This window comes from Gymnodraco acuticeps, unplaced genomic scaffold (genome assembly GCF_902827175.1).
Source record: "Gymnodraco acuticeps unplaced genomic scaffold, fGymAcu1.1, whole genome shotgun sequence".
NCBI lineage: Eukaryota > Metazoa > Chordata > Actinopteri > Perciformes > Bathydraconidae > Gymnodraco > Gymnodraco acuticeps.
The window spans coordinates 1-18,792 of record NW_022991265.1 but is presented as its reverse complement, the minus strand read 5'-3'; the positions used below and the strand labels follow the sequence as shown (position 1 = coordinate 18,792).

Here is an 18,792-nt window from a genome sequence, read left to right as displayed (position 1 = left end):
TTCGACAATCGGCCTGACCCTCCTTTCGAGTACCTTAGAGTAAACTTTCCTGAGGCTGAGTAGTGTGATGCCTCTGTAATTGGCACACACCCTCTGATCCCCCTTTTTTGAAAAGGGGAACCACCACCCCGGTCTGCCACTCCTTCGGTACTGTTTCCGACTTCCACGCAACGTTGATGAGACGTGTCAACCATGACAGCCCCTCAACACCCAGAGCCTTCAGCATTTCTGGGCGGATCTCATCCACCCCCGGGGCTTTGCCACTGTGGAGTTGTTTGACGACCTCAGTGACCTCCCCCCGGGAGATTGGTGTTGATCCCCCGTCATACTCCAGCTCTGCCTCTAACATAGAGGGCGGAGTTGTCGGGTTCAGGAGTTCCTCAAAGTGTTCCTTCCAACGCCCTAACACTCCATCAGTTGAGGTCAACAACGTCCCATCCTTACTGTACACAGCTTGGATGGTTCCCTGCTTCCCCCTCCTGAGGTGTCGGACAGTTTTCCAGAACAACTTTGGTGCCGCCCGAAAGTCCTTTTCCATGTCTTCTCCGAACTTCTCCCACACCCGCTGCTTTGCCTCGGCCACGGCTGAGGCTGCTGCCCTTCGGGCCTGTCGGTACCTTGCAACTGCCTCGGGAGTCTCCCGGGATAACAAATCCCTGAAGGCCTCCTTCTTCAGTCGGACGGCTTCCCTGACCACCGGTGTCCACCAGGAGGTTCGAGGGTTACCGCCCCTTGAGGCACCTAAGACCTTGAGACCACAGCTCCCTGTGATTGATTGATTGATTGAGTTGAAGGCCTCCTGAACTTGGGCCTCCTCCAGACGTTCCCAGTTCACCCGAACTACACGTTTGGGCTTACCAGGTCTATCCAGAGGCTTCCCCCGCCACTCGACCCAACTCATCACCAGATGGTGATCAGTTGACAACTCCGCCCCTCTCTTTACCCGAGTGTCCAAAACATACGGCCTCGGGTCCGATGATATGATAACGAAATCGATCATGGACCTTCTGCCTAGGGTGCTCTGGTACCACGTACACTTATGAGCATCCTTATGTTCGAACATGGTGTTTGTTATGGCCAATCCATGACTAGCACAGAAGTCCAGTAACAAACCACCACTCCGGTTCAGATCAGGGGGGCCGTTCCTCCAAATCACGCCCCTCCAAGTGTCTCCATCATTGCCCACATGTGCGTTGATGTCTCCCAGCAAGATTAAAGAGTACCCTTCAGGAGCCCCATACAGGACTCTTTCCAGGGTCTCCAAGAAGGCCGTATACTCTGAACTGCTGTTTGGTGCATAAGCACATACAACAGTCAGAGTTTTCCCCCCCATAACCCGCAGGCGTAGGGAGGCAACCCTCTCGTCCACTGGGGTAAACTCCAACAATGAAGCACCCAACCAGGGATTTGTGAGCATCCCGACACCCGCCCGGCGCCTCACACCTTGAGCAACTCCGGAGAAGAATAGAGTCCAACCCCTATCCAGAAGTAAGGTTCCAGAGCCGACGCTGTGCGTAGAGGTGAGCCCAAGCAGATCCAGCTGGTAACGCTACACCTCCCGCACAAGCTCCGGCTCCTTCCCCCCCAGAGAGGTGACGTTCCACGTCCCCAAAGCCAGCTTCTGTCGCCCGGGTCTGGTCCGTCGAGACCCTCTGATTTCACTGCCACCCTTCTGGCAGCGCACCTGACCCCATCGCTGTTTCCCGTAGGTGGTGGGCCCGCGGGACGGAGAAGCGGAGGTGTTGCCCACGTTGCCTTTTCGGACTGTGCCCGGCCAGGCTCCGTGGCAAGCCCGGCCACCAGACGCTCGCTGACGAGTCCTCCTTCTGGGCCTGGCTCCAGAAGGGGACCCCGGGCTTCCTCCGGGCCGGGTATCCTCACTTCTTTGTTGTTCTTTCATGAGGTCTTTTGAACCAATCTTAGTCTGGCCCCTTGCCTGAGACCAATTTGCCATGGGAGACCCTACCAGGAACACAAGGTTCCAGACAACACAGCCCCCAGGTTCATCAGGGCACACAAACCTCTCTACCACGGTAAGGTGCTGGTTCTTCAGAGAGGTTGATGAATCCTTCTACCATTAACCCAAATATGTTTTGGACAATTTTACCGAAACCCAAACTTCCTAATCCAGGAAAGGTAATTGGATTCCTAAAATGCTGATCTATAAAGGTTCTACAACCCCTCACCTGGAACCAACACGGTGACCTTGCCAGAATCTAGTGACCCTGACCTCTCTGCTTTCAGGGGTACCTCAACCCCAACACCATGTGGAGGTGACGGTTCTCTGAGGGGTATATCAGGAGTCTAAAAACATCATGCATGGCTGTGAAAAATAAAATAAAATATATTTATATATAGTTATATTTTTGACAATGACATACCTTCAGGGTCTGATGGGAATTTTGATAATTCCTCTTCTAGATCATTCCTCGGGATCTTCTTCAAAACTTCTCTGGTCACTTTGATGGTGTTTATGTCGTAGTCCCGAAGCATCAGATCCACTGTGTCCCCTCGGTCTGCTTCCTCTAGTTCACTCTTTGGGATTCCTGGGAATCCTAGGACCTTCCCCTGCAGGTACCACTTGAAGTCTTTAAACTCACTTTCCCCAAAATCTTTTAAAGTTTTGAATAGGACTTCTCTAGGTGTCTCCATCTTTTCTCCCTGCAGAGCAAAGATACAGAGAATGAAAATCTTTATCTCAGAACTATATATTGTTGTTTTGTATTTTTGTACTTTTGAAAACCACAACAGGCCTTCAGGATCCAAAGAACAGCTGCCATGTGACTTTGGATGGCTTCAATTCAGATGTCGAGTTAGCAAATGCCCTAATCGTTTCTAAACTTGTTTTAATACCTTAGACTTCACGAAAGACATTCAGGAAGTCAATCCTAAACTTGAAGACAGTCAGCACAGTCAGTTCTGTCTTTTTCTTTAATGTCTTGGTTTGGTAACCTGACTTTAAAGAGCAGAAACTGTCTCAGTCAGATCATAAAGTGGTCTAGCAGACTGATTGGTGAGTCACAGCTAAACCTGGAGTCCCTGCTCATCAGACAGTTACAGAGACTGTCTAACTCCATGTTTAATGAAGACTCCTGATGGAGGCACATCAGAAAAAAAGCTGGAAAACTTAATAAAATGTAATCCTTTCTCAATGTTCCTCACAGCAGTGGATGAAAGGGAAGTAGTTGATATAGAGAGGCGAAGTCCCTCCCCTTCCGGGGGAGCTCCATGGGACCTTATTTCGGAAAAATTATGAAGTCAATGGAGAGAGAAAGATTATATTTCGATCCCGTTTGAATTGTGCCACGAATTACACATATGATGTTTGTCAATTTAAAAGATAATTTTGCAAGTAAAAAAAAACAAAGTGTCGTAAAACTGTGAAGTAACACTTTGTTTTTGTGTGAAACGCTCAATGAACTACATCTCTGGTCTCGCAGAACAACACCCGTCACCAAGATGGCCATTACTACTGTGGACTCGAGTCACATGACTTGGACTCGAGTCAGACTCGAGTCACAAATTTGATGACTTGAGACTCGACTTGACAACATCACAAAACACTTGCGACTCGACTTGGACTTGAACACCAATGACTCAGGACTTGACTTGGACTTGAGCCTTCTGACTTGAGGTGACTTGATCATTTAATTCAGAGGTCTCCAACACGCCGATCGCGAGCTGCCGTTAGAAGAGCAGACTTTTGTCATTTGTCATTTTGCTCAGGGGGTGCTGCCAAAAGTGGGGAGGGGGCCGCTTAAAAAAAAAAAAAAAAAGGCGGCTGTCAGCGATACGAGCCACATAAATTGTTTGTTAAAGGCGAGACACGGCAGGCAAAAACATCGTTTTTCATACACTGGTACATTTTGAGATGTTGTGCTATTTTGATTCCATAACATGTTTTCTTTCAGGCTTTTGGAAGGAAAACGTACAAAATACACATTTAAGTGTTTATTTGACTATAGTTTGTCTATTTGCGTCTGTATATTTCTCCTAAATTCACCAAAAGTTAGCATTCTAACGTAACATAAAGTATCGCGACCGCTGTTTGCACCATGTCAACAGAGATATCGTTGGAAAGCTCCGTTACATTACATTACATTGCATTTAGCTGACGCTTTTATCCAAAGCGACTTACAATAAGTGCGTTCGACCAACAAAATACAAACTTGAAGAAAACAGAATCATAAAGTACATCAGGTTTCATAGAGCCAAACATTTCAAGTGCTACTCAACTGGCTTTAGATAAGCCAGTCCTTTATTAGTATAAAAGTGCTTCGTTAATAGTTCTATCGCTCGAAGTGGAGTCGAAAGAGATGAGTTTTCAGTTTGCGCCGGAAGATGTGCAAGCTATCTGCTGTCCTGATGTCAATGGGGAGCTCATTCCACCATCTTGGAGCCAGGACAGCAAACCCACGTGTTTTCGCCGATGGGAACTTGGGTCCCCCTCACAGCAAGGGTGCAGCGAGTCGTTTGGCTGATGCAGAGCGGAGTGCACGCGCTGGGGTGTACGGTTTAACCATGTCCTGGATGTAGGAAGGGCCAGATCCATTCGCAGCATGGTAAGCAAGTACCAGTGTCTTGAAGTGGATTCTAGCAGTTACCGGAAGCCAGTGAAGGCAGCGGAGGAGCGGAGTGGTGTGGGAGAATTTAGGAAGGTTGAAGACCAGACGAGCCACTGCATTCTGGGTGAGCTGCAGAGGTCGGATGGCACATGCAGGTAGACCAGCCAGGAGGGAGTTGCAGTAGTCTAGGCGTGAGATGACGAGAGCCTGGACCAGAACCTGAGTCGCTTTCTGTGTCAGCTGGGGACGTATCTTCCTGATGTTGTAAAGCGTGTATCTGCAGCAACGGGTTGTAGCAGCGATGTTTGCAGTGAAGGACAGGTTGTTATCTAGGGTCACACCCAGATTCCTTGCAGTCTGAGTCGGGGAAACAACTGAGGTGCCGATGTTGATTGTTAGGTCAAGAGTGGGACAATCTTTTCCCGGGAGGAAGAGCAGCTCAGTCTTGTCAAGGTTGAGTTTGAGGTGGTGAGCAGACATCCACTGAGAGATGTCAGCTAGACAAGCAGAGATGCGTGCGACGACCTGGGTCTCTGAGCGGGGAAAGGACAGAATTAATTGGGTGTCGTCAGCGTAGCAGTGGTAAGAAAAACCATGCGGGCTAATGACTGATCCGAGCGAGTTTGTGTACAGGGAGAAGAGGAGGGGACCAAGAACAGAGCCCTGAGGTACCCCTGTAGTTAATTGACAAGGGTCGGACTCAGACCCTCTCCAAGTCACCCTGTAGGTACGGTCTTTCAGGTATGAGGTGAGGAGGGAAAGTGCAGAGCCTGCACAATCGCATCGGATCCAAATATGGTCATTTCCTTTGTATCAGCAACCAATCGTGAAAGTACAAAAGGGTCTTAAACCAAGAAACGAAATCTCATTGGCTGGTGTCAACTTCTGACAACGTGATTCGTTCAGATGCGTCATGTGGTGTGCTAAAACACTTCCTGGTTAGCTTTCCGCTAGAAATTGAAATCTCAAAATGGCAAAAGAACGGCGAAAAAAACGTTCACAGAGAAGACGACAACAATTGTCACTTGCACGAAGCAAGGTTATACAAAAAAGAAATGACCCCGAACATGAAATACCTTCAAGGAGTGCGTCGATGCGCAAGCTGTCATCCAAAGAACAGGAGGGTTTAGCTAGCGCCTCACTGCAATCTTTAAAGGTCCTTTTCTCAAAATGAGTTTTTCTCCTACTCTGAGTCCGACATTTCCACTTCAGTTGCACGTACATACACCAAACCTTCCAGTTATATTCCTATCAATATTATGAAGGCTTTTACTGAAGGGTTTGTTCATATATCATTCATAGCCTGAATTATATAAGTTTTTATACCTAGTAGAAACATGGCAAAAATTGATATTTTAGGGCTGTTGACAGTATTTTCTGATTTATGGAATGATAAAAAGAGATATCCAAAATCCCTTCTGTGAAAGCCTTAGATTCTAATATGACTACAAAATGAAACGAGAATTTTGAACCTGGATTTATCCAAAGTTCAGATTTCGGTTCCTGAAATGTGTTAAAATATGCGCAAATGTAATGAGATAATGGCTCATTTGCATATTCAGAAAACTTGTAATACAAGAAACAATTGCCTCATTGTAGGTAATTAACTGGAGACATTTCCAGCTGATATCTTTAAGTTAAAATAAATTACCCTATTCACCTGGTGTCTCGCCTCTGTTAGGCTTAATACACCATTATAGACCTACATCACTTAGCAACAGCTGCACATGCCCACATGCTAACTATGGGTCTTACGAACCTACATAACATTACAAATAGTCAGGAAATATTATTTACAATATTAATAAAACTATGAATTCAATTTTAACTGATTGACAAGGCAAAACACTGCACAGCATTAAAGGAAATATCGTCTTCCCTTGTGTTGGGGCTTCACAAAACTCCAAATGTAGCCTGGGGTGGCACTAATGAAGACCCTCATTAGAGCAGATACATCCACATCGTCTAAAATGTTACTGTGGACATGCATCAAAGTCAGATGTGTCAGTCTCTTCTGTGTCATATTACTCTAGTTGTAGAGGTGGTGGGCTGAGGAGTAGCTGGTGGTCCACTCTTTTTATTGGGTTGTTTGTTGGAGAAAAAAATCCAAAATCCTTTTTTGCGCCATTCTAGAAAGTTGTCACTCTGCAGTGTGTGTGTCGCGTCAATTACGTCACTCTCCCACGACCTACGACCTAGATGACTCGGATTTTATTTATTTGGAAAATAAATTCAAGCCACCTGACTGATACAAATATATACTATGACTATTATATGCTACTGTATACAGCTAATTTAATTTTTAAGTGAAATCATAACTATTTGATGTAGTTTAATCATTTTTATTTAGGTGGTCACTCAGTTTTTCAAATGTACACCACTCGCCAACAGGGGGTGCTGCAGCACCCCCAGCACCCCTACGGCTATGCCCGTCGGGGAGAGCAGAATCTTCAGCCACTCCTACTCTTGCTGAAAATCCTTGCAGGCAGGGGCGGGTCTTTATTTAGCTGGGCCACCATGCGGCCAATCATATGCGAGGACACACTAGGATCATACCATTATGTGAAAGAAGGGTGGGGGGAACAACATGTGTAGTGGTACAGGCCAGCTGCACAGAGCCGGATTTAAATGCAAGCGCGTCGGAAAAAGTCAAGAAATGAGCGAAAACCGAAAAAAGAAGCAGCATCTGCTGCTTTTCAATGATATTGGAGAAAGTAAAGCTGAGTGCAGGATGTGTAAAATGAAAATAACCTTCAGAGCAGGGTTTTTTTTTGGTAACCACCTTTATTGTCAGAGGTGGGAGAAGTTCAGACAATTACAAAAAGTTACAATCAGGGTTCCCGCGGGGTCTTAACAAGTCTTACATTTGTTAATCTGAATTTAAGGCCTTAAAAAGGTTTGCTAAAAATTAGCGTTTGTTTTGCTAATGCAGCGTTAGCTGGTGGAGCGGTAGCTAATGTAGCGTTAGCTAGTGGAGCAGCAGCTAATGTAGCGTTAGCTAGTGGAGCAGCAGCTAATGTAGCGTTAGCTAGTGCAGCAGCAGCAGCTAATGTAGCGTTAGCTAGTGGAGCGGTAGCTAATGTAGCGTTAGCTAGTGGAGCAGCAGCTAATGTAGCGTTAGCTAGTGGAGCAGCAGCTAATGTAGCGTTAGCTAGTGCAGCAGCAGCAGCTAATGTAGTGTTAGCTAGTGGAGCAGCAGCTAATGTAGCGTTAGCTAGTGGAGCAGCAGCTAATGTAGCGTTAGCTAGTGCAGCAGCAGCTAATGTAGCGTTAGCTAGTGCAGCGGTAGCTAATGTAGCGTTAGCTAGTGGAGCAGCAGCTAATGCAGCGTTAGCTGGTGGAGCGGTAGCTAATGTAGCGTTAGCTAGTGGAGCAGCAGCTAATGTAGCGTTAGCTAGTGCAGCAGCAGCAGCTAATGTAGCGTTAGCTAGTGGAGCAGCAGCTAATGTAGCGTTAGCTAGTGGAGCAGCAGCTAATGTAGCGTTAGCTAGTGCAGCAGCAGCTAATGTAGCGTTAGCTAGTGCAGCGGTAGCTAATGTAGCATTAGCTAGTGGAGCAGCAGCTAATGTAGCGTTAGCTAGTGGAGCAGCAGCTAATGTAGCGTTAGCTAGTGCAGCAGCAGCTAATGTAGCGTTAGCTAGTGCAGCGGTAGCTAATGTAGCATTAGCTAGTGGAGCAGCAGCTAATGTAGCGTTAGCTAGTGGAGCAGCAGCTAATGTAGCGTTAGCTAGTGCAGCAGCTAATGTAGCGTTAGCTAGTGCAGCAGCAGCTAATGTAGCATTAGCTAGTGCAGCAGCAGCTAATGTAGCGTTAGCTAGTGGAGCAGCAGCTAATGTAGCGTTAGCTAGTGCAGCAGCAGCTAATGCAGCGTTAGCTAGTGGAGCGTTAGCTAGTGCAGCAGCAGCTAATGTAGCGTTAGCTAGTGCAGCAGCTCCCGCAACAACACCGGGGGACCTCCGGGCGAAGTTTGGGTCTACGTCAACCCTAAAAGCGGAGGTGCTGTAGACGCTAAATACCGCAGCTAAACACCAATCATACAACAGCAACGATGAAATAGTGTAGCCAAAGCAGCAGAGCTCTGAATATAGCACTCTCACACTCACACACACAATTTGAACAGTATCTTTTTAACTGTTGATTACCCTGAACGTATAATTCAACTGAAAAACCAATACAAAAATTAATTAAATAAATGATACATTACTAAAAAGTTAATTAGATCAAATATGTTGTAGTGCACTGTCACAACCTAGCAAAGCAAAATAATCGTTTTTTTCGATTATGTTGTTTTCGTAATTGTGGCAGGCCAAAATCGTAATTGCGATTAAAATATGATTAATTGCACAGCCCTAACACACACACACACACACTCAAGCACACACAGACACACTTTTTGTCTAACACGCGTACAGTTCTGTACTGTTATGCTGTTATGTTCAGTCACTGTTCTTATGTTGAACATGAATACATTTACTTTGTAAGTGATTATTATACAACTCAGTGAAAGCACCACTGATTATGGGACGTATTTCTTCTTTCATATCAATTTTCCTTCATTCTTTCACACACAGTGACGTCACGAGCTACCCACAATGCAACGCGCGCCATATATATATAAATACGCCATTTTCCTGGAGGTGCAAATATCCTGGAGGTACAAATATAAACAGCTAGCTAACGTAGCCAGGCAGAGCGCACTAGGTTTTTTTTCTGAATAAACGACCGAAGAAATCGCTGCATGTCTTCGGATTACATCTCTGGACTTGAGGGGTGTGCTTTAGGTCGTTACCAGCGTAAACTAGAGCTGTGTGGGTTGTCCGATTGCCCTTACAGACTGCCTGCAGATGTATGGAAAAACGACTCTCGAAAGTGGCCTTCGTCGATTTTGGCAACATCTACGTCTAATTTCTGGAAACACCTGGGGGGTATACTACGAAGCAGGATTTTCGCTTAGCGGCTAAATTCAGGGAAAACTCCGGCTTTTCGGTCCTAAGAAGCTGGTTCTCTTTTTAGCGGGCTAGATCTCCATGGTAACTTATGCTGAGCGGCTAACCTGGTCCGGAGCAGGTTAGGTTGCAGGCTAAGAGCTCAACTCAGTGAAAGCACCGCCTGCTGACCAATCAGAGCTCAGTGTGCGGAGTTTAAAGCGATCAAGTCATATTACAGGAGAAAGGAAATACAGAAAAGCTGCCGTCGCAGGAAAGACGGCCGGCAAAGATCAGCGACTGTGTGAACGTGAACATGAATAGAATATCAGCTCCATCTTCAGAGCAATCTGACTATTATAACATTAGCGTTAAGAAAGATTACTGAAATATCTGCCACAACATAAGTAACCGGATCAGAGTCACATTAAGTACAGTCCATATCACTTCATAATGTATCATATATCTCCTGATCTGAGTCAGCTGAGCCATATCTGGCCGTGGAACACTCACAGCGTCACAGACTGGATGCAGAAGCATTATTTTAAGCAACACATTAAGTTGAGGAAACACTGGAGTCAAATGTAATGAAAGTCAGATGGTGTCTTAGACGGCAGTGATATCATAAAGCTGTTAATGTACGCATTCAAACACTTGTTCTGTTCCCAGCTGTGTTCACCTTGCAGGAGCAGCTCTGTGGCTTTGATCCTGGATCAAGTGTTTACGTCATGGATGTTTAAAGTTTAACTTCTTCATATGTCTAATATTATAGTTGACTTTTCATTCAGGAAGTATGACGCTGCGCTGTCAGTACGCTTCTCCATGTTTGTGATTGGTCGAATGCTCCAGATACCACCCCTCTCATGTGAACACCTAACTAGATAGGACACGGCTGGCCTGAGCGATCCACTTGATAACCCGCGTCGTAGGACCGCTTAGCGAGAGCGCGTATGTTTTGGATTAGGCCAACCGGCTAACTCAAACATATCCAGGTTAGGTTGAACCAGCTTCGTAGTACAGGCCCCTGGTGAATACCCCACTGGTCACAATAATATTATCATGCCAATGCATATATGTGGAATTTTAGAGTTGACTATATTGATTAAGGCAATAGACTATGATATTCTGGTTGCACCTCGCGTGAAATGGCGGATACCGGAAGTACGGTGTCGCCCTCGGCCCAAAACCCGTATGTGTGTGTGAAAGAATACTTTATTGCCGTGAAATAGGTCTTAAATTCTATTCTTAAATTAAATCTTAAATTGTTTCTTTTTGGCTTTGTCTACCCTCCCTCCCAAATGTAAAGCGTCTTTGGGTTCAAGAAAAGCGCTATAGAAATAAAATATATTATTATTATTATTCAAAGTGGTCTAAAAAAGGTGTTAAAAAGTCTTAAATTTGAGTTGGCGAAACCTGCAGGAACCCTGTACAATAAAAAGTCCTGCATTCAAAATGTTACAAGTAAAAGTAGAAAAGTATTAGCATCAAAATATAGTTAAAGTACCACCTGCAGAGGGATCTAGATGTAGGTGTTCTCTTCCCCATAGAGACCGCCTGGCTGCACATTATCCCTTGCATAAAGATAGATTGTGGGTCCCTTATAACATGTTGTACACAGTGGAAATAAACATTGACATCCCTTAACATCAGGGATCTTATACATTAAACTCCTTCTGAATCAAACCGTCACGGTAGCCTTACCTTACTGATCCCTCTTAAATTAGACAAACACACGTTACTTTACCAGCAGAGAGAAAATGGATTATTAAATTATTAATGTGACTAATAAAGAGCTGTTTGATTATTAAGTATTATTCTGTTGATCGATGTCATTACATTTGTTGAAAAGCACATAATGACTTGTTTAAGACTCGTTTTGTCAAAGTTTAGGACTTGGACTTGACTTGAACTTGCCCATCCTGACTTGAGACTTGACTCGGAATTGAGCGCAAAGACTTGAAACTTGGCTCGGACTTGCAAAACAATGACTTGGTCCCACCTCTGTTGACTACCCTCACTATCACCCTCTCACCCTCACTATCACCCTCTCACCCTCACTATCACCACAATGAGTCCAGAAGAACGTCATGCAAAGCTGCCTGCCTGCCTGCCTTTGATTCTCTCTGAACTGCCTGGTCTTTTTAATGTTTAATGTCAACCATTTGTGCAGATAGCATGAAGTAGAACAGATCGCAGATGCTAATGTAGCGTTAGCATTTCTCCCCCGGGCTTAGATGGTGTATTATAGAATGATCACACCGGTGACAGTACTCTTCAAAGGGTTCATGAGATATGACTACAACTCTTACTGTTTAACATTTTGGGTTACTTAATGTTACTTCATGTTAAGGCTAATAAAAATGACAAGGCTAAGACTGTAATGCTAACTAACGTGCTAGCTACTAGCTAGGTAGCTAACTTGATCCAGCCACTCCTGGTCCTTTCATCAGACGGGAAGCGAAAGAACGAGCAAGACCCATTGCTGGTATGATAACAACCTGGTACTAAGCACACAGGCATCTTCTTAAAGTTATCTTATCTTAGCTAGCTTAGCTATCTCTTATATTTAGTGGAGGAAACCAGTTGTGACATCACTCACGCGACTCTGGGATTTGTAGTCTTTCTAATTGCGTATTTTTCATAGTCTTATATTTCAACAGTTTTACGACAAACTGACTTTTTTGACATGGAAATGATTTTTTAAGATTGACAAACATCATGTGTGTAATTCATGGCACAATTCAAACGGGATCGAAAGATACGTTTTCTCTCTCCATTGACTTCAATACATAATTTTTCCAAAATAAGGTCCCATGGACCGGAAGTAGATGGGCGTGACTTCGCCACTCTATTGTGATGAAATGTAAAAACTAAAAATCTACAGATTGTGATGACATTGACATGACTGTATTAAAAAAGGTTATAGATGTTATTTCAAAACCATTCACACACATACCTATCATTCCAAACTGGTGCATTTCCTAACAAAATGAAAATAGCAAAAGTCATACCTTTGTTCAAAGCTGGGAACAAACATCACTTCACAAACTACAGACCTGTCTCACTTCTACCACAATTCTCAACAATTCTTGAAAAGCTTTTCAATAACAGACAATTTCATAGAAAAACACAAACTTTTCACCGAAAGTCAATATGGATTCAGAGCCAATAGATCAACCAACATCGATGGCTTTAATAGGCTTTAATAGACTCACTCTGCAGGTCTCCCTTGAAAAAGAGATCTATGATCTCAATGGGACCAATCTGGTTAAATAAAGGTTTGAAATGAAATGAAATGACTTGAAGAAATTACTAGCTCAATTGACCAAAAAAAACATGCCATTGGAATATTCATTGACCTAAAAAAATACATTTGACACAATTAATCATGACATATTAATAAAAAAACTGGAATGTTATGGAATCAGGGGTGTAGTTTTGGAATGGGTAAGGAGTTATTTAACCAACAGGCAACAGTTTGTGAAGCTGGGAGAGTGTTGTTCTTCATATTTGGACATTACATGCGGTGTCCCCCAGGGGTCAGTATTGGGGCCGAAACTATTTATTATGTATATTACATTACATTACATGTCACTTGTTAGACGCTTTTATCCAAAAGCATTCCCTCTCTTTACTGTTCATTGGTTTGACCTTATTTAAGTTACTTTAAGGTTTGGGCCAGTAATTATGAAGCTACAACACAATCCCTATTTATTATGAAAAAACAGCAATAAGTCGGCTATAGGGATCATACAAACTCATTATTCTGAGAGCTAAAATTATTAAAACTGTCAGATCTTGTTAAATTCCAAATCGCACAAATCCTGTTTAAGGTGTTTTTCCCCCGGAGACGTTGCGAAGAGACGGAGTGGTTCCACTTGTTGCTGCCTGCGATCTGCGATCTACGGAGGCCTGCTCCCACCTGTAGAGTACGGCTGTACTGGAGAGGTTTTTACCCCGGAGTCGTCACGGAGAGACAGAGTGGATCCACGCTTCAGGCTTGGCCTGCTTTCACCGGGCGTGTGCTGCTGTGCGGAGGAGGATTTTACCACGGCTGGGGCCTGCTATCCACATTAGTTTCCAAATCTATCAGTAAGCAATTCGAATTTTTAGCCTTAAATATAGAAGTGGCAAAGGGGAAACAGGTCATGGTGGTGGGCTGCTACAGACCCCCCTCAGCTGGCAAGGACTCCTTGTCTTTGCTAGCAAATCTTATATCGCAGCTAGACTACAAGGAAATAGTGCTACTTGGAGATTTTAACTGGGACTGGTTAACTGCCGTGTCAGAGGATTTAAAAAACCTTTGTATCTCTTTAAATGTTACTCAGATTATAGACAGTCCTACTCGCCCTAACATTCCATCCATACATCCATCCATCTTCTCCCGCTTATCCGTGGTCGGGTCGCGGGGGTATCAGTTCCAGCAGAGAGCCCCAAACGTTCCTTTCCCCTCATCAACCAGCTCTGACTGGGGGATCCCAAGGCGCTCCCAGGCCAGCGAAGAGATATAATCCCTCCACCTGGTCCTAGGTCTACCCCTTGGTCTCTCCCAGCTGGACGTGCCTGGAACACCTCCCTAGGGAGGCGCCCAGGTGGCATCCTAACTAGGTGCCCGAACCACCTCAACTGGCTCCTTTCGACGCGAAGGAGGAGCGGCTCAACTCCGAGTCCCTCCCGGATGACCGAACTTCTCACCTTATCCCTAAGGGAGACGCCAGCCACCCTGTGGAGAAAACCCATCTCGGCCGCTTGTATCCGCGATCTCGTTCTTTCGGTCATGACTCAATGGGACCAATCTGATTAAATAAAGGTTGAAATGAAAATGAAATGAAGGTAAAAACCACGTTCAATGACCTGGGAATATTCAGAATAATGTTCAATGAGAGACAAGGGAATTATTATTTACGTGGTTCATTTATATTCACTAATGTTAGGGTGCGCACAACAAAGAGACGTGTTTGTGTTTGTGGGGTGACGATCTGGAACAATGTGAGTGAGGAGCTAAAGGGATGTCCAAACATCAAACTATTAAAAAAGAGGTATAAAGACACAATTCTCACAAGGTACAGGGATGAAATTGTGTATGTATTTGTATGTGTACATATGTATATATATAAATATATAGAGACCATTCTCCTAACTTGCCAGAACATATATTAAGATGTAATTATTTTTTTTCTCAATAGTTAGATTTTGGGAGAAGGGGTCGGATTAAATAAGTGTAAACTTCTTCCGACCCCTTTTCGGACGTGTAATTAGCTAAAGCTATGTTGTTTATTGATATCGGACAATGATACTACAGAATAGATTATTCAATTATTAATTAAATGGTTGGTGTTGTTATTGCATTCATTTGTATAGTACTGTATCATGTCTGTATCACCTTTTGTTTCATTTGTATTTTCTTTAGTTTTACACGCTCTAAACTAAACTCCCACCCCCTGCGACCTGAACTTCAGCTTCTTCCTTCGGGCCGGAGGTTCATCTTCTTAAAGGTGTAGAACCAAGAGGTTTAAAAACAGCTTTGTGGATGTTCTGGAATCCGAGGGACTTTTCAAAGATGTGTCTGTTGTAGGGGTGTAACGGTTCGGTGCGTACCTCGGTTTGGGGGTCAGGCAAAAAAAAGTCCCAAATTCCAGGTTTGTTGTTATTTATTTTGAACAGCAAGTTTCAGTTTAAAAATAAGGAACTCTAACATTTTGAATAATTCACTTTATTACACAGTTAAAAACAAACCACAAACAGTACCACACACACTCAGATGGCCATATTATCTATAATGGCTGATTATAACAAAAAGGTTCATCAAACTGTAAAACTAAAAAGAATGTCTTGAAAATATTACAAAATAAATAATAAGAAAGTGTTTCCAGGGCGCAAAGCAATCCCTTTCAATCACAATCACTGAAAGCCGGGGTCCTCTACTATTGCATAAGGGCGCAGCATAGCTGTTGAAATATATATGCCAAAAGCTTCCGTTATTTCGTTTGGTCTCTCGGCTCTCATGTCTATTGGCTTCTTAAAAACAGCGGGGATCAGCTGCTGCTGTCTTTTGGGCTCCGGTGATTGGAAAATCTGGCTGATGCCTTCTGATATGATTTAGCATGTTGGACGTGTTACCAGATTAGCATACCGCACCGCTGTCGATCAACGCCGACACACCGTCCTCGCCCGATCTTCCACTCGCACTCCATCGTTATTTAGTCCACAGGGAACCCGACATGTTCCCACACAGCTGATTTAAAAGAAGCAGGTGGTTCTAGCTCCTGTGTGTTATCTGAAATCACCAAACTAACTTTTCTTCTTCTTATATTTTGTTCGTTTTGTTGTTGTTTTCTTCTTGTTCTTCATGTGTTGTTTAAGGGCGGCTGGCAAACAGCTTTTAGGCGCAATACCGCCCCCTGGATTATAAATAGTGTAATGGATGCTGCCCTGAAGGACAGACTTTTTTCCCCACTCGTAAAAAAAAAGGCGTATTCGTCGTGTGACTGCATGTGCCGAACCGTGACGTCCGAACCGTGACGTCCGAACCGTGACGGTACGGGACGAATACGGATACCGTTACACCCCTAGTCTGTTGTCTATATTGTATGAAGCATGTGTCACAATGGATACCTTTTCTTACTTCTGCAAACCAAGTTGACCTACTGGAACAAATAAGTACCATGAGAGAAATAAGAGTGACTCAGCCGGCGACCACACACCTGGTTCTGGTCTCTGGCAGTAAGTTGGTTACTGGACACAGAGCTGGGTCCAGGTCCAGGTCCAGGTCCAGGTCCAGCAGAATGAGGTGTTTGCTCTGGGCTGGAACACAACACAAACAGAGCTTTGAGTGCCTAATGAGTGCTGAGCTGTGACATTGTGTGATGGACAGGTGCAGATCTCACCTCTGAGCTTTGGTCTGGCTCTCATGTTCCCCAGAGCTTTTAGAGGGGGGGGCTTCCTCCTCTCTGTCCTCACACTGATCCATAGCAGAGCCCCCACCTTCACACAAACACAACAACATGCTCATTCATTACCACAAGCTTCACATCACAGGTAGTGCCCCTCCTCTCAGATATCCAGGAACCTTGTTGGAGCCTCAACAGGACCGGATCAGCCCAGGATGTTCCCCACAGCCCCAGAACCACACAGAAACTCAGTGTGTTGCATGGCGTGAACAACGACCAAGTGCAGCTGGTGGTTGAAGCAGTGCACATATGGGATTTCTCTGCCCAGTTCATCTTGAAGGAGTCTTTGAACCCCACCGTGTCTCCCCGACATAAGACTTTCCCCAACCTATACCTGGTTGACAATTGTGTCTGTGCTCAGGCCAGCTTTGCATATTTCATCAATGAGTGTCTGTGTGAGGGTTTTTGCATAACCTGCAACTGCTGTGGCGATTGTCAAGAGCCTTTCTTTTATGACATAGTTCTCATCAACAAAACGCAGTACAATTGAAATGTTTTCACAGCCTGTCCATCCATGTTGACAGTGTCAAAGGAGTCGCCTATTTCCTCAACAATATGCTCCCTTACAACTTATCAGGTCAATTATGTCGTTTTGTATATCATGGCTTATGTAGTTAGCATTTTTGGGAATGGTGGGGGCAATTTTCGCGAGTTCTGGGTCTTTTTGGTATACTCAAACAATGACAAAAAGAACCCACTACCAGACTTGGACATACACTCTAAAGCAGTGCTTCTCAAAGTGTGGTCCGCAGACCACTGGTGGTCCGTTAGCGCCCCCTAGTGGTCCGTGAGTATATTGGTAAAATTTCACATTTGAAATAAATAAATACATTTAAGTTTTCCGCACTCTCACGGGAATATATCCGCAATGGAGCAAGCTTAAGTTTCAATTGCATGATATAGCCCAGCGCAACACCTTCGTCAAACATTTTGCCACTTGTTTGTACCATTTTCAGGCGATTTGTAATCTGTTCTAGAAAAACGATGTGAATTTGGATATCTGTGGAGTTAGGTGGTCCGCGAGTGTTTTTTTATTGGTTAAGTGTCCTTGGTATGAAAATGTTTGAGAAACACTGCTCTAAAGCACATGTGTCAAACTCAAGGCCCGGGGGCCAAATCAGGCCCTTGGTGGATTTAATTTCGGCCCGCAGGATAATTTCTAATTACTATTAGATCTGGCCCGCCGGTATATGGCACGCACACCTTCACTCCATCCTGAGGATCTCCTCAGCTCAGAGCCTGAGCCCAAACATTGATGACCTTGCACCTAAGATGAGATGCCAAGTATCTGAACTAGCATCACAGAGCAGCACACTGAGTTCAATGGATGCTTCCTTCTGCACTTTCTCTCTCACGACAGCAGGGCATGTTTGGTTTCTCTTTGAGGGAAATAGTTTTGTTGAAGCTGTTGTTGGCCTGTGGGGAAATGTACTCATAAGAGATGACTCTGGAAAAGCTGCAGATAGAGCCATAAGAAATGAATGCAGCTGATTATTTAATGTTTAATGTTGTTTTTATAGGCAATCATTTAAGCTTTGTTAGTTCCAGGTTTAATATGTGCAATAAGTTCATTTCAATACGTTTTGCAATAAACATTGAACCAGTCCGGCCCTCGACTTGTACCCATTTTCTTATTTTGGCCCACTGTGTATTTGAGTTTGACCCCCCTGGCCTAAGGAGTGCGTTCAGGTCGAGGGCTATTCAGTTAGGGGGTTTTAGTCTCCCCCCCATGGTGGGGCCAGGGAAGATAAACTGCACCTCCTCTGCCCGGTGCGTGCGCTAGCATGGCATGTGGAGCGCACGGCTGCCCTTAGACGTACCGAACAGCCGTTTGTGTGCGTCGGGGGCTATGTCCAAGAAACACCTGGCAGGCTGGCTCTGCGAGTGCATTGCACATGCCTACGGACAGGCGGCGAGAGTCTGCCCCACGGGGATTCGTGCGCACTCCAGCTTTAGCCCTCCACACTTTAGTCCACACACACTCTGCACGGGGTCAGTGTTTGAGTGTGGGGCATGGGCACTTGCACTCTCCCTGTGATCCTTAGGGACTCAGAGAGGTAGGTGCACAGTGAGCCCATACAGGGCTGGGGGCTCTCCCCATCCGTCTATGGGCGAGGGGGCCCTGTTTTTTGAGCACACTTTCTGCGAGGTAAGCGCAGCAGGGTGTGCTCTGTCCGCCGCAGCCCAGACTTCTCCACGGTCACAACCGGGTTAAAGGAGAATGTGGGGCAGCAGCTGCTGACCAGAAAAGCCGGTCAGGGGCAGCAGGGTGGAATGATGTTGTTGGACGACAGTGCGCGTATACATCGGGGCTCCACCCACTGTACCCATAGAGTCCAGTAGAGGGCTCAG

At 44.9% G+C, this 18,792-nt stretch overlaps 1 protein-coding gene across 7 annotated transcripts in view; it reads right to left on the bottom strand.

Annotated features, from left to right (window-relative positions):
* The window catches only part of LOC117562053 (NACHT, LRR and PYD domains-containing protein 12-like), a 42,461-nt gene extending 25,077 nt beyond the window's left edge, over nucleotides 1-17,384 (bottom strand). For 3 of the 7 annotated variants that reach the window (XM_034239821.1, XM_034239823.1, XM_034239824.1), the window contains exons 1-3: nucleotides 16,378-17,383; nucleotides 16,195-16,294; nucleotides 2,382-2,661 (exon numbers count right to left, since the gene is read on the bottom strand). In XM_034239821.1, coding sequence (XP_034095712.1) covers nucleotides 2,382-2,661; nucleotides 16,195-16,294; nucleotides 16,378-16,502 — 505 coding nt within the window. In that variant the 5' untranslated portion in view covers nucleotides 16,503-17,383. Of the gene's footprint in view, nucleotides 1-2,381; nucleotides 2,662-16,194; nucleotides 16,295-16,377 lie in introns of all 7 variants that reach the window. The other 4 variants (XM_034239826.1, XM_034239828.1, XM_034239822.1 and 1 more) reach the window with 3 other exon arrangements.
* Between the last annotated feature and the right edge of the window lie 1,408 nt (nucleotides 17,385-18,792).